The sequence below is a fragment of the Meleagris gallopavo genome, chromosome 1 (assembly GCF_905368555.1).
Source record: "Meleagris gallopavo chromosome 1, MGAL_WU_HG_1.1, whole genome shotgun sequence".
Lineage (NCBI taxonomy): Eukaryota > Metazoa > Chordata > Aves > Galliformes > Phasianidae > Meleagris > Meleagris gallopavo.
Window position 1 is genome coordinate 53,962,621 of NC_139404.1, and position 18,217 is coordinate 53,980,837.

General features: G+C 42.5%; 1 protein-coding gene across 4 annotated transcripts; it reads left to right on the plus strand.

Moving 5' to 3' along the window:
* The first annotated feature begins 2,757 nt into the window (after positions 1–2,757).
* On the plus strand, positions 2,758–16,902 carry NFYB (nuclear transcription factor Y subunit beta). Of its 4 annotated transcripts, XM_085227940.1 has the most exons (8): positions 6,302–7,739; positions 8,193–8,313; positions 9,612–9,705; positions 10,169–10,299; positions 12,059–12,256; positions 14,170–14,251; positions 16,170–16,249; positions 16,460–16,902. In XM_085227940.1, exons 2-8 carry the CDS (start codon positions 8,305–8,307, stop codon positions 16,490–16,492), a joined length of 627 nt encoding a protein of 208 aa, XP_085084066.1. In that variant the 5' UTR covers positions 6,302–7,739; positions 8,193–8,304; the 3' UTR covers positions 16,493–16,902. The 4 variants fall into 4 exon arrangements, with proteins under 4 accessions (XP_085084074.1, XP_085084066.1, XP_010710659.1 ...); XM_085227948.1 differs by lacking the exons at positions 6,302–7,739; positions 8,193–8,313 and adding an exon at positions 2,758–2,915; XM_010712357.4 differs by lacking the exon at positions 8,193–8,313.
* Positions 16,903–18,217: the final 1,315 nt, after the last annotated feature.

Below are 18,217 nucleotides of genomic sequence, written 5' to 3' on the forward strand. Positions count from 1 at the left end.
TTAACTCCATCTGCTCTTGAACATTCTTCTTCTCTTTCTTTGAAGACAGAATTTGAGCTGATCTAAAAGGAGAAACAGATTGGCCACAGAATAAAAGGAACACACTACAGACAAGAGGAACTACAGTCAGTTCTGGAAAATATAAAGTCTAAAAAACATGATAAGGAATTTGTGATTTGATAAGCAGCTAGATAACAAAGCAGCAAGCATTATACCAGGTGATAATGGCCTTTTAATATCTAAAGGGCGGCTGTAAGAAAGAAGGGGACAGACAGACTCTTTGACAGGGTCTGTTGTAACAGGACAAGAGGAAATAATTTCCAACTAAAGAGGGGAGATCTAGGCTGGATATGACAAAAAAGTTTTTCATAATAACAATGGTGAGGCACTGGCACAGGTTGCCCAGAGAAGTATTGGATGCCCCATCCCTGAAGACACCCAAGGTCAGGTTGGAGGGGCTCTGAGCACCCTGATCTAGTTGTAGGTGTCTCTGCTCATTGCAGGAGATTTGGACTAGATGGCCTTAAAAGTCCCTTCCAACCCAAAAGATTCTGTGATTCTATGATATAGCAAGGTTCACACAAGAAACCCCTAATAATTTACACATGGGAAAGGCAGATTGGCATGCTGAAATGCACATTTTTAGGATATATAGCATGAAAGAACACATGCGAATATATGGAGCTTGAAAATGTGCTTAGCATATGTGTAAGATATTTAGTCAATTAAAGTCCGCACAATAAAGGTGTGATAGAAGCTGTCACCAATGGTAAAACACGAGATAAAAGGTATGTAAAGAGTAACTTCATCTTGAATCTTCTGGCTTCAAATGGCTGATATATTTAACTATTGAGTTCTCTTCTGTCAACAGTAACAGCAAGAACTTTTTCCCACTATCCTGCACTACAAACAAACAAACAAACAAACAAAAAACAACAAACAAAAAACAACCAACTCAATAAAATCATTGGAATCATTGGAGAAGTAGTTTTCCCATCGATTCAATAGTCGTAAATGCCAGCAAAACCATCACAGGCAAAACAATCAGTATTTTTTGCTTTGAGTTTGAAAAACATACAGTGGTAAGATTTGAGGGCCACATTTTCAATCAGAATGTCAGCGGAGCTGTTCAAAGCCAAGGGCACCATCTACTCTATGCCCTGAAGAACCTGCATTAATGACAGTGTTTGTCTTTACCCTCGCTTGTGAAATTCCATTTTGAGATGAGAGAATCCATAGAAAGATCTTGAAACCACAGAGCGAGATGAATGCTGTATTGTCGTGGTATTATACTTAGTGTACACAAGATGGATAGAGGGGAAATGTATTCCCTAAGGCCCTGCAGTTAGTGAATGTTCTTTTATTACTTTACATCTTCCAGGCATTAAAAAAAAAAAATAACTAATTACTGCTCACAGTACCCAGGAGGCAGAATGATATATAGCATTTGGAGTAAAAACCCGAGGCCATGCAAAATTTGTCTCATTTGATGATTCCATTTAAATTTGAAACTCAGTCTAAACTCATGGACATTCTAAGTGTGAATCTTTCTAATGTATTGAAACACAAGAAACTAACATTCTTAGGTGAAAACAAGTGGAAATTTGTAAGATTTATAAGGTTTTTGAGTTCTGCTTTGTTTAAATTCGAACACCAGAAGAAAACTTGCAGAGGAACATGTTTATGTATTAACTGGAAGAAGAATACTAACACAGGCCATTATGAAACATGAGTTTCATCCGTTTAGGTAAAATACTGAAGACTCTCGAGTTATTCCTGTTACTTCCATTGCAAAGGCTGCACACAGACGCTGTTGGCAGCAGGTGTGTGGAATGTCTCTGGCTGCTTTTGCTTGAGAGAAAATCACTCTCTTGTTCCAGTAAATGGCGGATTGGTGGATTATGAAGTGTTTCATATAAACTCTTCACAAGGGAGGTTTGTAAGTCTCAGAGGAGAAGCCAGCCCATCATCTTCACCCAGCAGCCTGTATTTTAAGGACTAAAACAAAACCTGAAGGTGAGGCTCACCAGGCTGTGTCACCAGGGGAAACGATCCTTCCGGGTCTGCAGTGTGATTTTACTTCTGCAAAGGGAAGGGGCAAGGCTGAGCCACAGAACCCCTCATCTCAGGTTTTATTCCAGCACATTGCTGGGACCAAGAGTGGGCCTTCCTCCTCCTTTACTGTCCTCATCTTCCTTAGCATTTCAGTGGTGTGCAATGACAGAAGGAGGGACAATGGGTAACTGCAACATTGGAAGCTTCATACAAACATGAAGAAGAATGCCTTTACTGTGAGGGCGACAGAGCACTAGAACAAACTGCCCAGAAAGGTGGTGGAGTTTCCTTCTGTGGAGATACTCCAAACAGACCTGGATGCTTTCCTGTGGAACTCCACATGCTTTAGCCGGGGGTTGGCCTAGGCGATCTCTAGAGATCCCCTCCAACCCCTACGATTCTGTGATTCTTTCTCAGATCATGAGCGATGAAGAAGGCAGCAAAGTCAATGGGGGGGCACACGATTTATTTCCCTCTCAAACGACGAGCCAAGGGCAGGTGTAGGACAGCCAAGGCAGGCTGTGAGGAGCCTCCACCGACAACCAACCAAACAGCAGCAACGGCAGCCCTACACCGCAGGGCAGAGACCCCCTTTTCCCGGGGGCGTCTCCCCGCCCCGCGCCCGGCGCCTCCGTCCCCATAAAGGAGGCGGGCAGGGCCGGGAAGGCCGCGCCGGCAGCGCGGAGGGAGGAAGCGCGCTGAGGGGAAGAGCCGGCGCGCGTGGCGGGGAGGCGGCGCGGAGGGAGGGCAGGCCGGCTGCGGGAAGCGGGGCTCCGCGCTGGGACTGGTTCCTTCGCAGCCATTTTCTGTCCAACCAAACAGCCGATTTGCGGAGGGAGCCAACCAGGGCCGCACTGGAGGTTTGTGTCTGGCTCCGGCCAATGATTGGTAACCGGTTCCACTGCAGGCTCGAATGAAATGTCCGTCTCCCTCCTCGGGCCCCGGCGCCGCCGCCGCGCCGCCGCCGCGGGGACCAGGAAGTGGGGGGCGAGCAGCCCCCGGGCCCCGCCGCCATCGGCTGCTCGCCCGCTTCTTTGTGCGGCCGGAGGGAGCGGGGCCGCGCGGCCGGGGGAGCGGAGCGGAGCGGGCGGCGGGGAGCGGGAGGGAGAGAAGCAGGCGGGCGGGGAGAGAAGCGAGGCGGCGGCGGGGGGTCTCGGTGCGGCGGCTGCCCCCGTCTCAACGGGGAGGTGCCCCCCCGGTTCCGGCTCCATTTTGCGGCCTAGGCGGGGGGAAGCGGAGGCGGGAGCGCGGTTGCCCCGCGGCCGTGTCCGCCGCGAGCCGGGCCGCGAGCGGCCGCGCTCCTCCCGTGCGGCTTCAGGGCCCCCTTCTCGGCGGGGGGGAAGCTTCGCGGCGGGCACGGCGAGCGCCCCGCTTTGTTGCGGCCAGGCCGCGGTGCCCCCCTCCCCGCGGTGCGGCGGGAGGCCCCGACACCACGCCCATGCCGCCGCGCCCGGCCCGGCGTGGAGCGGAGCGGCCGCGCCGCCGCCGTTGCGGTCCGCGAAGGAACGGTGCGCGGGTGTGGAGCGCGGGGAGAGGCTCCGGGATGGGCCGAGCGTGGCTATCCGGCAGCGTGCTGCGGGGCCCCGGTCGGAGAGAGGGAGCTCTACCGCCCCGCTGCAGCGCTGCCGGGCGAGGTGGCTGACAATAAAGTTGCTGAACGCCTGGGAACACGTTGTCTCGTTCCGTCTGAAAGCAAGGAATGAAAGGTGACCGCCGACCAGGCGTGCGCTGGAGTGAGGAAGTGTGCGTAAATAGGGTTTCCCTCCCGTGCCCCGCTGTGGGTGCTGTTGCATCACTGAAGGGCGCGATATCAGGAAGAGAGATCGATCAGCCTGCCGGGCTTCGGACCGAGCCGGGTCGGCGGGTTAACCAGTAATACAGGGACGGTCGGGGACATGGCAGCCTGCCTTTGCTAGGTGTTTACCTGTACGGTTGTCGTAGGTGCTGCGAATGAGCAGGTCACCCTGTTCGCAGGTATACCTCTGTGTGCCAGTTGCTGCTCTGTCCAGAAACTGCAGCTGGTGATCCTGGAAAGAGGTATATTGTGTAAGTTATTCATAGGCAATCAGAGCAGGAAGGAAAACAATCACCTGTTCTAGCGATAGTTCTGCAACTATTAAGATATACGCAATTCTTTCACCTTGTGTTACAAATCCCACTGAAATTGTAATGTGACAGAAGATCACAGAAAACTAGTAGGCTTCTAGCTTTACCAGTCTCTTTCAGGCTTAGCCAAAAAGTTGTTGTTCTCATGTAAAAGTTATCTAGTGGACTCGGGTTGGTTTTGGGAGGGCAGTGACTTGAGTGATTCTAGGCAGGCAGAGAGGTGGATGCTTGGATTTCAGCCCTCAAATGGCATCCTTTCTGTTGAGTTACCTGTGCCTGTCTCACCGTTATATTGTTTGAGTTAGATTGAAGTTATCATCAGTAAAAAATGCATTTAAATAATCTTAGTGCTTTATTAAAAGGAGCCCAGACAAAGCAGTGGCAAAAAACTAAGTGGAAGGTGCTGCTTTGGGCATTACTCTCAGCCTGGCTTTAATTGACTTGCAGGAGTGGAGAAGTGATGTTTATGCATAATCATTAGCACAGTGTTCTTAACAATAAGGTCAGTGATTACTTGTATTTATGTGGCCTATGGCACAGCACTTTAATGCTAGGGAAGAATTCAGTTGTAATTCCCTGGGAGATCTGAGGTGGTTTAATCTGAATCACTATCTTTGAGGTCTCTGCTTGTTTCTCATGCTCTGCTTTGAGCAGGTGATTATATATGGGCTTGTCTGTTAGTGTTGACAGTTGTAAAGCTATATTTGAAGAAAGCCAGGAAAACGGGAAATTACTCTTCAGGCTTTAATATTTGACAATTAAAACAGTTCAAAGTTGAGTAAAGAACCTCTTATTTGTAGTAATGATTATGTGAAGGGAGACAGCGTGCAGAACTCTTTATTTTTGGAGGCAGGAGGGAGATCCAGAATACTTGAAGATTCAAAACATGAAATGGTTTATAACTGTTTTGTAGTCATATCCAAAAAAATGGGGGGGGGGAGGAAAAGAAGGAAGCTTGCAAGGCTCTCTTCAGCTGATGCTTTAAACTTGGCTTTTCAGATGCGATTTTTTATATAGTACATCAGAAATATGGAATTTGGAAAATGATGTTTTAGTGCCGTGATGCTGGGAAAACATGCAAGCGGTCACAATGTATGCGTGTATGGAACAACACTTATAAGTGACGTTGATAAAAGGAAAGAAATTGTTAACAAGTCTGAGGATTCTGCTGAAAATAGTTGCCTGTCCTGAACCAGCTTTGTATAAACTCCTCCTGGTCCTGCAGCTGGAGATGAAGAAACTTCTCACCACTTAATTGACATATTGCCACAGTGAAGGAAAAGCATAACCAACTCACCAATGAAAAAGACAGGGTTTGCTGCTTAAATAAACAGATAAGCTTAGTTTTTCACCAAAGATGCTAGGGCAGCAGCAAAAACCCCATATGGAAACACAGCGTAGTGCTTACAGTCAGTGCTGCAGCAGAAAGGAGCTGCTGAGGCTGAGTCCTTTCAGTGCTGCTGCCTCGTTCAGCTTCTGCAAAAGCACCAACTCGTGGCCCAGGACATTAGGACTGGTGAGATAGGCCACGGTGTGACATTACTGCTGGTAATACTGATGGATGTGGGAATGTGGAAGGGGGGGTGGGCCCTGCTGGGCTTTGGAAGGGAGAGATTTCCTCACAGCAGTCCAGGGAAGGAACCCAATACAGCCTGGATGCTAACGAGTGTTAGTGAAGCTGTCAGGTCCTCTCAGCATCAATCTGCTGTTCCTGATGCCTTTCTGCTGTTGGGGAAAACGTCGTGTTGAGAGATTAGAGGAGCTGGAGATTGGGAGAGGCAGGGCGGCATCTGTTTGTGTTCTAGGCATGTGCCAAAGGGTTTTAGCTTTGCATTTCTGCGGATGTGCTGGAGTGATGCCCTGTGCCCGTGGGTGCATTTACCAGGCAGCATTTCCTGCTGTGGGAGGCTTTGCTGCCAGGTGAGAATTCAGTGGAGATTCACTTTGTCAGAAATCATTGGCAATAAAAGGGAATTAATACTGTATTTTCAATCAGAAATTTTCTCTGTAGGTACAGCAAGTGAGGGTGCAGAAAGCTCAGATAAAACCTTGTTGTCCCCACTGGATGTCACGTGCAGCTTTTCAGGTTTACATCTTCTATGCGAAGGGCTGGTGGCAAAATAAAACTACGGTGGCTGATATAGTTAACTGCCTGTACCTTTAGTTACTCTTATCTGTCCTGCTTCCATGGCAGCTACAAAGAAGTTACCTCATTCTTCAGTCCGTGGCATAGAATTTTCTGCTGTCCCTCATTTGAAGTAGCAGTTTGAGAGAGGGATGAGCTGCATAAATACCGCATGGTGCTTAGAGCCAAAGAGGTACATGGTTTCCCTAGAGAGACCAGTTTTGCAGACTGTTGTCAGGTAATTCTGAAGACAAGCTCTTTCTAGCTTTTATTCCATTTTTCCCTTGTATGCTGATGAAAGCATCAGACCCGTCCTCTCAGTGAAAGCAGCTCAGGGTTGCATTGTTGCAGAGCCACAGATACTGCTCTTTAGGAGAGCTTTTTAGATTAAGCAGGATGCAAGATTTACTTCAGGGTAGTGAGGATTTATCAGTTCTGTGTAGATGTATTCTAGGAACAGTGTGAGTTGTGGGCTGCTGACAGAAGCATATTTTTTTTTAAGCATCCTCCAGAAAACTTCCTACGAGATGGTAGTGTAAAGCTGTACATGCACTCACTTTCACTCATCATTGAGTTTTCTTTGATGTCTTTGATCTCAAGTGTTTCCCTTTCAAAATATTTCTGGTGTTACTTTCCCTGAGCTGTTAATTTGTATCTTTCTGGTAATGGTCTCCTTTCTTAGAGGTACCAGGGACAGGCAGAATGCATGGTTGGCCTTGATGATCTGAAGGCTCTTTCCTAATTAAATGATTCTGTGATTCTCAGCGTTCTCTTAAAGCAACTCCAGTGATACTGAGATCTTTTCCTTTTTAAAAAGGCAATTAGAAATGTTGTACTTAAAGCAGTATTTTCTCAGCCTTAGATTACATGGTTATGTACTGTGGGCACTGGGATGAGCTGGCTGTTAAATAAGCAGCGATCCAAGTGTCTTCTTGAGTTCTGACCATCTGAAGCTGAACCTTTAATACCTGCACAAGTAACTGTATTCATTGTGAGATAAACTGAATTATCCCATGCTCCTGCATTAGGGACTTGGCTGTGCAGAAAGGTGTTACACTGTCCATCCAGCCACTGCTCTGTGGTTGTCTTAAAAACCTTTCCTACAGTAGTAACCACAGAAATAATTTCAGTATGCATTAGACTACCAGTGCCTGTTTGCTTTATCTGGGACAGATCTACCTATTTCTTTTGCGCAAGCCTTTTTCTTTCAGTTCTGCTGATCTAATTGCTGGTTTTGATTTGCAATGGTGATAAGCTTCCACTCAAAAAAAAAAAAAAAAAAAAAAAGCCTTGCTAATTATCAGGTGCACATAAATAAAAATGGAAATGTGGACACAGAAGAGAACAAAAGGAAAAATGGTACCTGAAAAATGCATTAATCTAATGAGGTCAAAAGTGCCAAGAGATGCAGCGGGTTTTGAGAAGAGATTCAAGCAAGAATTGTCCTTTGAAGGCAAGTAGAGCTGATGAAAGCAATGGGAGTTTCCTAAGCAATGCTACTGGGACTTGGCTATGAGGATAAGGGGGGGGCAGCTTGCAGAATGGGTGGGCGGAAGCAGGTGAGCTATCCCATCATAGTATCTTGAAAGGCATGCTTCATAGAAGGCTGTGAGGGAACCTCAAGGCATTTCAACTAGAACTGGGGCTGAATGAATTTCCTGCTTAGGATTTGTGGGGTCCATAATTCTGAGTTAAATTTGAACAGGGACCGGAGCCGAAACTGAGCTCTGAGAACGAGACTATCAGAAAAATCCCAAATTAATTTTGGAAGCAGCTTTTGGGATTTAGCAGACTACAGAACATAACCACTTTGAATTACAGAAGGCAGAGTGGCGTGGCTGTTCTGAGGAGAGGCGATACCAGTTTTGGTGTTCTTGATGCTCAGGATTGCTGTACCTTTTCACAGTTGTTACAGTGAGCTGAGTAAGCAAACTCTGGACACTGGAAAATTGAGAAGTGAAGTCTTCTTACAAAGAGCCTGCAGCACACAGACAAAGCAGTCTGCTGTGACACCTGGCATGAGGAAGGTAAAGCTTAAGGCGCTGCCCTTCTTCAGACAGAGCTGCTCTGTGTGAAATGAAACTGTTTTAAAAGCCCATCAGAAAGGACCAGAAGTACTTTACAGGAAGCAGCAGGCAGTGCTGTGCACTGGAGAAGTAGAAGAGTTCTTCCTTTAAGCAGCTCCTACGGCTGCATCCAGCTATGTAATGCTGCTGTGAATGCCTACAAGTGCTCAGGTTTCATGTGTGTCTGTGGCCGAGCGTGGCACCGGATGTTGCTTCAACATTTGTAAGCAAAACCTCAGCCCTTGCAGCCACAGAGCTCAGATTTGAGAGAGGTTTGGTTTCTCATATTTCTGGGAGGTGTAAAAATAGCACAGGCCTGGCTCACCCTCACCTTCTTCCAGGCCAATGGGAACCGCAGGCTCTTATTGGCAGTGACCACAGCACAGTCAAATGCCTTCCTCCCTCCCTTCCTCTGCTGCCTTTCAGGGCATAGAACGGGGATGACAGAGTGAGCAGGTAAAGTGCAAAATGTTATCAGAAGTGTGTGGCATCCACAGCCAAGAAAGTCTGAGGTGAAGGAAAATCTGGTATTGTGCATGGAAAGGTGCTCAAAAATACCTCTAGGTTTCTGAGCCATTGTAGAAAGAATTCTGCACATGCTGGGAGCCCCTTCCAACAGTTCTTGGGTTTTTTTTTTTTTTTTTGCATTGCTTCTGCTCTCTAGAAGCAGCATCATTATGATCTTATGTAGATGAAAACAAAAACAGAAAAGTGATATTTGAGATTTATGGGAACTAAATGCTCCGCAAAAGTTTATTTTCAAGGCATCAATAAGAAAAAAGTCAAGGTTGTTCAAATTCATGATATTGTAGTTTAGTCTGATTGCCTGGGATTTTGCTTTTTCATTCCTAAAGATGCTTGGCCCTGATACATGACCTGGGGATGGGCTATAGGTTGTCATTTAAAAAACAAACAAACAAAAAAAACACCAAAAAAACCTCCTCACAAAATAAAACCAAAACTGTTATTAGGAAGTGCTAACCTTTGATTTAATGGAGTACATTAAGGTACTTAACTTAGCTTTTTTGTATGAATGAGAAATAGCTGCAAGAATTGTTCTTCACTGTGTTGCATCTGAAGGAATGATCAAAGTCAAAGCAATTAGTAAAGTGCAGCAACGATGAGAGTTCTCAAATAGCAAAATATTCAGGCTGTAACAATTGGTTCTCATTGAAGTGCTGTTTTCCAGCAGTAGCTGCTCTTAGCTGCTCTTAGCTTGTAACAGACATACCTGAAAGCATTGCTTCTTCTGGTTTTAGATGGATGGTGATAGCTCCACGACGGACGCTTCTCAGTTAGGAATTGCTGGAGATTACATTGGTGGCAGTCACTATGTGATACAGCCTCATGATGGTAAGAAATGTAAATATTATTATTTTTGTCTCTATATAATCTCATTTCAGTTCTTGTGAAGTTCTCTGCTGTCATTTCCAAGCTATGAATTGATAATTGTTTGTATTCATAATGCCTTACTGTATAAAGCGTTTTTCCTGCAGTCTAAAGGTAGGTTTGGGAGTTATCAGTGTTGATACTGAGTCCCTGGGGGTAATGACAAAGACCTTGCCTTTCTAGGAAAGAGTTTTTGTTTTGACATGACATTTCTGTGTATAATGAGATAAGTATGGTACCAAACACATGAAAGTACTGTGGTATTACATCTATCATTTGTGGATTTGGCTTTTTTTGTTTTCACTTTAGTTATTTCTACATTATTAATACAGTGGGCTTTCAAAAGTCATTAATCTTTCAGTTTAAGATTTTAAACTTGACTTATTGCCTGTTATCTACCAAATACAATTTCTGTTAACTTCTTCAGACACAGAGGACAGCATGAATGATCATGAAGATACAAATGGTTCAAAGGAGAGTTTTAGAGAACAAGATATCTATCTTCCAATTGCAAATGTGGCAAGGATAATGAAAAACGCCATACCCCAAACAGGAAAGGTAATATTCTCATCTTCTAAAGAAAATCTAGTATTGAGTTTTGTTCCTTTCTCTGAGTGAACTGAAGCTGGCAGAGCTGCATTTTCTGGACAGGAGGCAGTTGTGATCAAATCTTTTTTTTTTTTTTTTTAAGATTTCAGAAAGCTTTTAGTAATTTCTATAATTACAGGAACTGCAACAGGGCTCCTCTAGGGCTTTCAAGGGCGTTATTTTTTCAAAGATCTTTTCTGTGATGTTGTCAACGAGGTCAGACTTGGTGACAATCCCGTATCACTAAGAACTTTTTCTACGGAATTATGTCCTAAAAAAAGTAACTTTCTGCTTCGAGTTGTTTAAAATGTGGAATAAGTGGAACTTTTTGGATGAAATAATAATCCATTTCTTTTCCTGAAGGAAAGAGAACACTCAGGTCATTTTAGCATTTGGATATGTAAAGATTCAGGCAATAGAAGACTAAGAGCCTGCTTTATACCATGTAGCAAGCAAGGCCAGATATTGGAAGACTTATTTTATTTCTTTCTTCTAAGAATAGACTCTTAAATCGATTCTGAGCTGGCAATAGAATAAGCATTTAAATGTTCTACCTGTTTATGTTAAAACTTTGCAGGGCTCCTATTACTTGCTGCTTTAACTTCTAGCTAAGACTGCCTTTTTTTTTTTTTTTTTTTTTTGACATTCCTTCAAATAGAAGCAAGGCATAATTTTCTTGCATCTGCTCGTACTTTCACAGTGTTCAGGGCTTTCTGGAAATCTGGGTGTTACATTTTTATCTTTGCTGTGAAAATTTCCTCACTGGTCCATATTGTCATAAATTTTTAGCAATCAAGATGAGATTTTTCTCAAGAATTCAGCATATGGGATGCCAAGCTCTCTTGAAAAATCAGGGAGGTTTTTGTGAAAAGCTACAAGGGAAGCTGTTGGCTGATGAGTATTTCTGAAAATCTGGCTCTATCCCTCTGAAAATATCAGAGGAATTGAAGATCCTGCATAGTTACCACTTTATTTTAAGGGGAATACAAATAGTTCTTCTCACGTGAAGAATAAGGATCTTAATTATTATAATCCTTCAGTTGGCTCCTGTCAGCTTCCCTAATAATCTTGAGCAATGCTCACTGTTATTTTAAGTGAGGTAAATTTCTTTGTCCAGCTGAAAAGCAGAATCAAATATATTTATTTCATTCTTGCCAGAGGCATGTGTTTCTTCAGCTGAATTCTCATTTGGAAAATATATACAGGAATATTAAAGCACTGGAGGAGCTTGCTGCTAGGCATGTATTTCAGTCCCTGAATCCAGTCAGGGTAAAAAAAAAACAAACAAAAAACTCATCATGGTCAGGTTGGTGAGAATGTACTGCAGTGGGTTGGAACTGTTGGTCTATTGAAAGGAAGGTGTGAGTGGGCTGTGACGTTGTAATGAGCAGGTTTGAAGAAGAGGAGTGGGTAAGCAAATCCAGGCACAGTATTGATACATTGAGCATCTGTACATATGAAGCTTCATACAGAGCACAATTATGAGTTCAGAAAATGCTGACAGTTCTGCCGAAATAGTAAAACTTCATTTAAAACCATTACAGCTGTGCTTACATAGAGTAGTGATGACATCCAGTGGCTATCTCACATACATACCTAAATGGCAACATCACCGGATGGTGGGATGCTTCCTTTATTATCTATTACTATCTAACTTTCATGTTTTTTTTTATTATTTATTTTTAATTTTCTCAGATCTTAATCATTTTCTGATACTTCTCCTCTCTAGATTGCTAAGGATGCAAAAGAATGTGTGCAAGAGTGTGTAAGTGAATTCATCAGCTTTATAACGTCAGAAGCAAGTGAGAGGTGTCACCAAGAGAAAAGAAAGACCATCAATGGGGAGGATATTCTCTTTGCCATGTCTACCTTGGGATTTGATAGCTATGTTGAGCCTCTGAAGTTATACCTCCAAAAATTCAGAGAGGTTGGTCTGTACTTCGATGTTTCCTCACTTATTTGTCCTGATTGTGTTTATTCTTAGCCTTTTGTAGGAATTCTGTAATGGCTAACTTGCACAGTATCTCACAGTAATTGTCAGGGAATAATAGGGACTAATGTAGCATTTTAAAATGTTTCAGAAGCTCTCAGGAGAAAAGAGTAAGCAAGCATTTTGATTAGACTTGCTGTGATTCAAAGTAGTTAAAGCTTCCAACAAATAACTTCTGTAATACATATGGAAGTAAATCACTAAATTCTTTAAAAGCACCTATTAAGAATACTTAATTTGATCTTTGGGTTCAATCAATAAAACTGTACTGGATGGCATCCTCTGAGGATCTGGCCTAATGCCCACTGTTTGGGCTTTGGATCTGAAAAAGTTTTTTCTCGTGTGGGAATAGTGATTCGAATGAAGGACTATTTATTACAGTGGTGTTCCAATTTGCTCTTTGTTATTGCTTGTCTGTTAATTTGCTTTTGATACTTTGTATCTGCTAGGTATGAGATCCAGGCATTTTCCTTTACCCTTTCTCTAGCAGAATTTTTTTTTTTTTCCCCTTTCAGCAATTTAATTGGAATCTTTTTCCCCACTTCCTCCTACCTGGAGACTAAAGAAAATTTTACTTCTTTATTCTGTATTCTGCTACCTCAAAGTACCAGATGTAAGCAAACAAATCAAAGGCATTTTCATCCAATGACCTCTCTTCCTTAAATCTTGAATGAAGAAGTTGTTCAGGGTTAGAATAATCATGGAAAGAGGCTTTACTGGCATGAGTGAAGCAGGGAGGTCTGAATTGGCACTGCTGTAGGAAGAGATGCTCTTCAGATATTCTCTGTTCTGTAAATCCAAGTTTTTCAATTAACAGGGCTAGGCTCACTAGCAGTATTTAATTTGCTGATAGCACTTGAAGCTTCCACTTCCCAGGAGGTCATTTGTTATGATGGACTGTGAGAGGGAGTTTAACTGAGTAACAGGAGGTGAAATCTAAAAATTGAAGCATGGCTGTCTGCTGTCTTTTCCCACTTCTGTATAGCAGTAACAACACTTTTGATGGCACAGGCATGTGCTTTAATTAAAGCAAGTGATGCCTATCTAGTGATGGTACTTCTGGAGAAGTCTGAAGTGGATCTATTCTGCTCTTCTTCTGAATGTCCATCTTTTGCAGATGTGTATGGTAGCAGAGTATTGAGATTATTTTTTTTAAATGGTTTTGGGTGGCTTGGACAGTTCTGGCCATCAGTTTTAAGCCTCCATTCTGCCTTCTCTTGGGTACTGCATGAGGATTTCTGTTTTGTAGCTTGTGTTTATTCTCCATCAAACAGTTGCAGAGAATCCTTTTTTTTTTTCTTAATATGTTTTTAGTTTTTTTTCCTGCAGGTTCTTATGTAATAGTACAGATCATCAAACTTCATAATTAAAGAACTGCACACAGATGACTGGGAGCCTTGGCTTTCTGTGTTGATATCCTTTCTGGCTGCAGTCCTTGCTGTAGGGAAAGAAATCCAATATCTTGGTTTTAAATGTCAACCCTTAGCTGTATGATGATGGCACTTGAATATGGTTGGTGGGCAAAAGTTGTGCACTCACTAGTTCTGAGACTGTGATTCCATGTAAACATGCTAGCTGCTGCTTCTGGATTGCTGCACATCTCTGACTTTGTGCAGAAGTTGTAAACTTCTAGAACTACACAATGCTAATTTTGCAGAGTTTTGGTTTCTGAGGAGTATGACTAAGATTAAAAAAATGCCCTTTGCTTGTTCTTGTATTATGCACAGTCTTAAATACAAGTTTTGTAGGTCTTGGATTTCAAAGTCCAGCTCAACTTCCAAACTTTGGATTCTTCAAGCAATCTCATGCCAAGAATGCTCTAATGTGGATACCCGTTTTCTTCTGTCCAGGCAATGAAAGGAGAAAAGGGAATTGGGGGAACAGTTACAACTGGAGATGGTTTAAGTGAGGAGCTCACAGAAGAAGCATTTAGTAAGTAATACTCTTTAGTTGTTTTCATTATCGTTACGAGTTTTCTGAAAATCATGCGTCCTTTAGACATGATAATTCTTAACCAAGGAAGAGATTCTGGGCTGGTCACATGCGTTGTATCTATGATCCATGAGACTTCCATTTGAGAAGTCTGGAGGATACTCTCTGCTTTTCTGCCTTATCCCAGTCAGAATTTATATCAAAATGAAGACAGTGGGAAATACTGGCACAGTAGTAATAACTCCTGTCAACTGTGGGAGACTTCTAAGCACATACATTAGTGCCAGTATTTTCCTCTATACTTAAACGTGGATTGTAATGAAAGATGTAAGATTGTTTGTTATGTGGGTTTTATTCTTTTAATTTACAATTAAGGGTTTACTATTTGGATTTCCTAATCTTTATCTGCATTGTCTCACGGAATAGCTCTTCTGGTTTAGAAGTAGTAAGGCATGAACTAGGCCCAATTTATTAACCTGGGTTGCAGCTGAGATGCTTGTGGTCTGTTTACACACATACACACACATCATAGAATTGTACAACTGAAAAAAGGATTCCTATTCCATCTGTGGATCATCTGTCCCAACAAATCTGATGTTATATTATTATTATTATTATTATTATAATACCATTAAGTGGCAGAAGGCCGAAGATCTGTTCCATGTCCCTTTTTCAAATAATCCAGGCCTGGGAGGCTCAGAATGCCCTATGAAATAAGCATTAATTTGCTGTGATTTGAAGAGAGCAGCTTTGGAAGAGAGGAGTCAGTGTTGGCAGGATGCCCAGGGAGATGTTGCAGTAGCAGAAAGGCGGGGAGAGGGATTTCTTTGAAGTGAGTGGTGGTGTCACGTGCTGCGGGCGTTTCTTCTCTGTAGAGGCGCTGCTATGGATCCCTTCAGGGCTGTGGTCTCGCAGCAGTAATAGCTGTGCTGCTGCAGCATAGCCTGTAGTTCTTCCTCGTAGATCTGCACCACATCTGGGTCAGAGAGCTGGCATTAAGCTGTTCAATGTATGTGGTGAAGGGTGCTGTGATTTTAAATCTGTCTAGATCTGTGGAGATCTTTAAAGCCTCACTTAACTTGCCAGCTTAAGCGTTTGAAAGTTAATACAATGAAGCAAAAACAAGCTTCAGCTTTTGTATTGAAGCTGTTAGGATTACACTGTTTTGATATTTTTATGGCTTTTGTCTCTTGTACAGAGTGCTATGCTATATAACAACTTAACTTACAACTTGGAGGCTTTGCTTCCAGCTAACACTTGCAACACGTAGTTACTCTGAATGTCACAGAGCTTACCGTATGCATTACTGTAAGGGTTTGGCTTAGGGCATCATCCCTAAATTTTCTCTATAAATGTCAGAAGTACTTCTTACTCAGTTCATTGGCCTCATCTTTCCTCTATAAAATTCAGAGCTCTTGTGTGGTAACCTGAAAGGCACGCTGAAGTCATCCAGTGTAATGTCAGCTGCCTCCATGTTAGAGCTTTTATAAAGAAGTACTGCTTTTTCACTGAGCATACACATGCATGAGGAACTCAAGAGCTAACCTCATGTCTAAACAAAACAAACTCCGAATTATCCAGATTTCTTAGAGTATTGAATGCTGGAGATTGCTTTTTTTGGTGGTCAGATGGCAAAATCCAGTCCTCAGTGTACTGCTGTGTATGTTCTGCCTCACATATGTATCTTACTTCTAGCTTATCCGATGCAAAATCCAGGTGAATTTAGGTTCTGAACTGCTGGTGGAGATATGTAGCACTTGGTAACAAGCATGGCTGATGTAGCTGTCATGAGAGGAACTGTTCCACAGACCCAGGAGCATTCCACAACTAAACGTTTTGTAGATAATACACACTTCAAACAGGGCTCCATGTATCCCGTGGTTCTTGTCTAACTTCCTTAAAATGCTTTTTCTTTCAGCTAATCAGTTGCCAGCGGGCTTAATAACTACAGACGGCCAGCAGCAGAATGTTATGGTCTATACAACATCGTATCAGCAGGTACAGTATCCTATCATCTGTTTTCCCTTCTGCTGCAAAAACTCAAATGCTAACTCAGCTGCCTTGCTCTGAAAGGCAAAACCTGATGATATTTTTAGTACTTTGGTGGCTGTTGTGACATTCCAGTCCTCTGACAACTCAAGGCTGCTGATGGCGATGCTGTTTCAAAACGTGTGAAGTTGAATGTAAGCTTCCATTTTCTTTCTCCAGATCTCCGGTGTTCAACAAATTCAGTTCTCATGATTTGAAGAAAACTTTGGATCTGGGAACGTGAGATGCAGAAGCTGTGCAACTCTAACGAAAAGACAGTTTTAATGACTGGTGAAGAGATTTCTCTCTTTGTATATTAAATAGCTGTAATGTAGCTACCTGAAGCTTGACTAATTGAGGTATGAATTCTGACTCAAATCTTTTTCATGAATAATTTTAAAGAAACAAATTGGATTTTAAAGGTATTAAAGTATTTTTGTTTTGTACAAGAGTTTGTTGCTCTGTATAACTCCTGTATGCATTGTATATTGCAATTTATTACTGTCAGAGATTTGTAGACAGTTTCTTATTTTCATATTGAATCATGTTACTTTTGTAATTCAGGTAAACAGCTGGGTTAATTCATGTTTACCCTTTGAATAAAATTGTAAGGGTAAAGTTCATTTTTGAATGCAAGTTGCCTTTATTATAAAGATTGAGTTGGTCTTGGTTATGTAACTTGTCTTGCATGACAACCTCAGCTAACTTTAGATGTCATTATATTTATTGAAATTTTGAAAGGGACTTTTTCTCACAAAACTGCAGCTCAGAGGAATTGCTACAACTGTTTTTTATGTAACTTGAAAGTTAGAAGTAAATCAGAAACAAGCGATGCTCTACTACGGTTAGAGACTTAGAGCTAGTCAACAGTGTTAATTAAAACACTGATGGTGTATGATGCAGGTCTTCATTTCGTTTTTTTTCAGTCGCATTAGCTCCTTAGACTGACTTTGGTATGTTTAAGGTGGTCTTTGTGCTACTGAAAATAGCTCTTCCTTTTTATGTATGGTTTTTAGTATCCAAAACTTAGAAATTCTACGGTAGTGAGGGGTGGGGGGGATTTTATAGTCCTTGTGGTAAGAGACCTCATTTTAACTTTTTTCTGAGATGTTTTCAGGTTGCTTGTGAGACTGTGGGAACTCAAATGTGTTAGCAGCTCTCTGTGTACAGTGTGTGTGTGAGCGCGTATGTGCGAGTGACTGAAACTGGGACGAGCGGTACAAATCTGCAACGAATGATAGACTTCAACTTTGCTGTCTCTTTTCTGGTTTTGCAATAAACTCTAACTAGAGAATGTAGTTCTGCATATTTAGCAAACTGTTCTTGGTAACATTGCTGTTTCTTTAATAGCTAGGTGGGTGATTTTGTTAGATGCCCTTCCTTAGCCTGTTAAGATAGGGGTGATGGGTTTAGTAATTGCGTGCAATTTGGAACCTTCTGTTTTTTCTACTTCTTGCAAGAGACTAACGTGTAATCTTTATTCTTCCATTTACCTGTCATTAATTTAAACAAATCACGCCTTGCCTTCATTGCCATACCATTTGTTGTTGGTTTTGTCTTTACACAAACAAGTAACCATTTAATAATGGAAAAATATCTCAACTGAGCCATCTCAGAAACCTGAAATAGCCAATTCTGTGCTACTCCAAAACTTTTATGTATGTGTGGATTTAAACAGTGTTCTTACAAGCCAGCATGATGCTGTGGTAGTCCAGGCAGATGTTCTGGGGTTTGTGGCAGTCTGCCGTTCTTCAGCAGCTACACCTCTAAACAAATGGAATTTTGCATTAAATGTACAACTGGACAACACAGTCACTACAGGAGCCCCTTTGGTTTGTATTCAGTTTCTTTAAGGCTGCCATACCCTTTTCCCATTGCAAATTTGGCTGCCAAGCTGCGATTACTGCTAAGGAGAAGCTAGAGGTTTGGCAGCTGGAT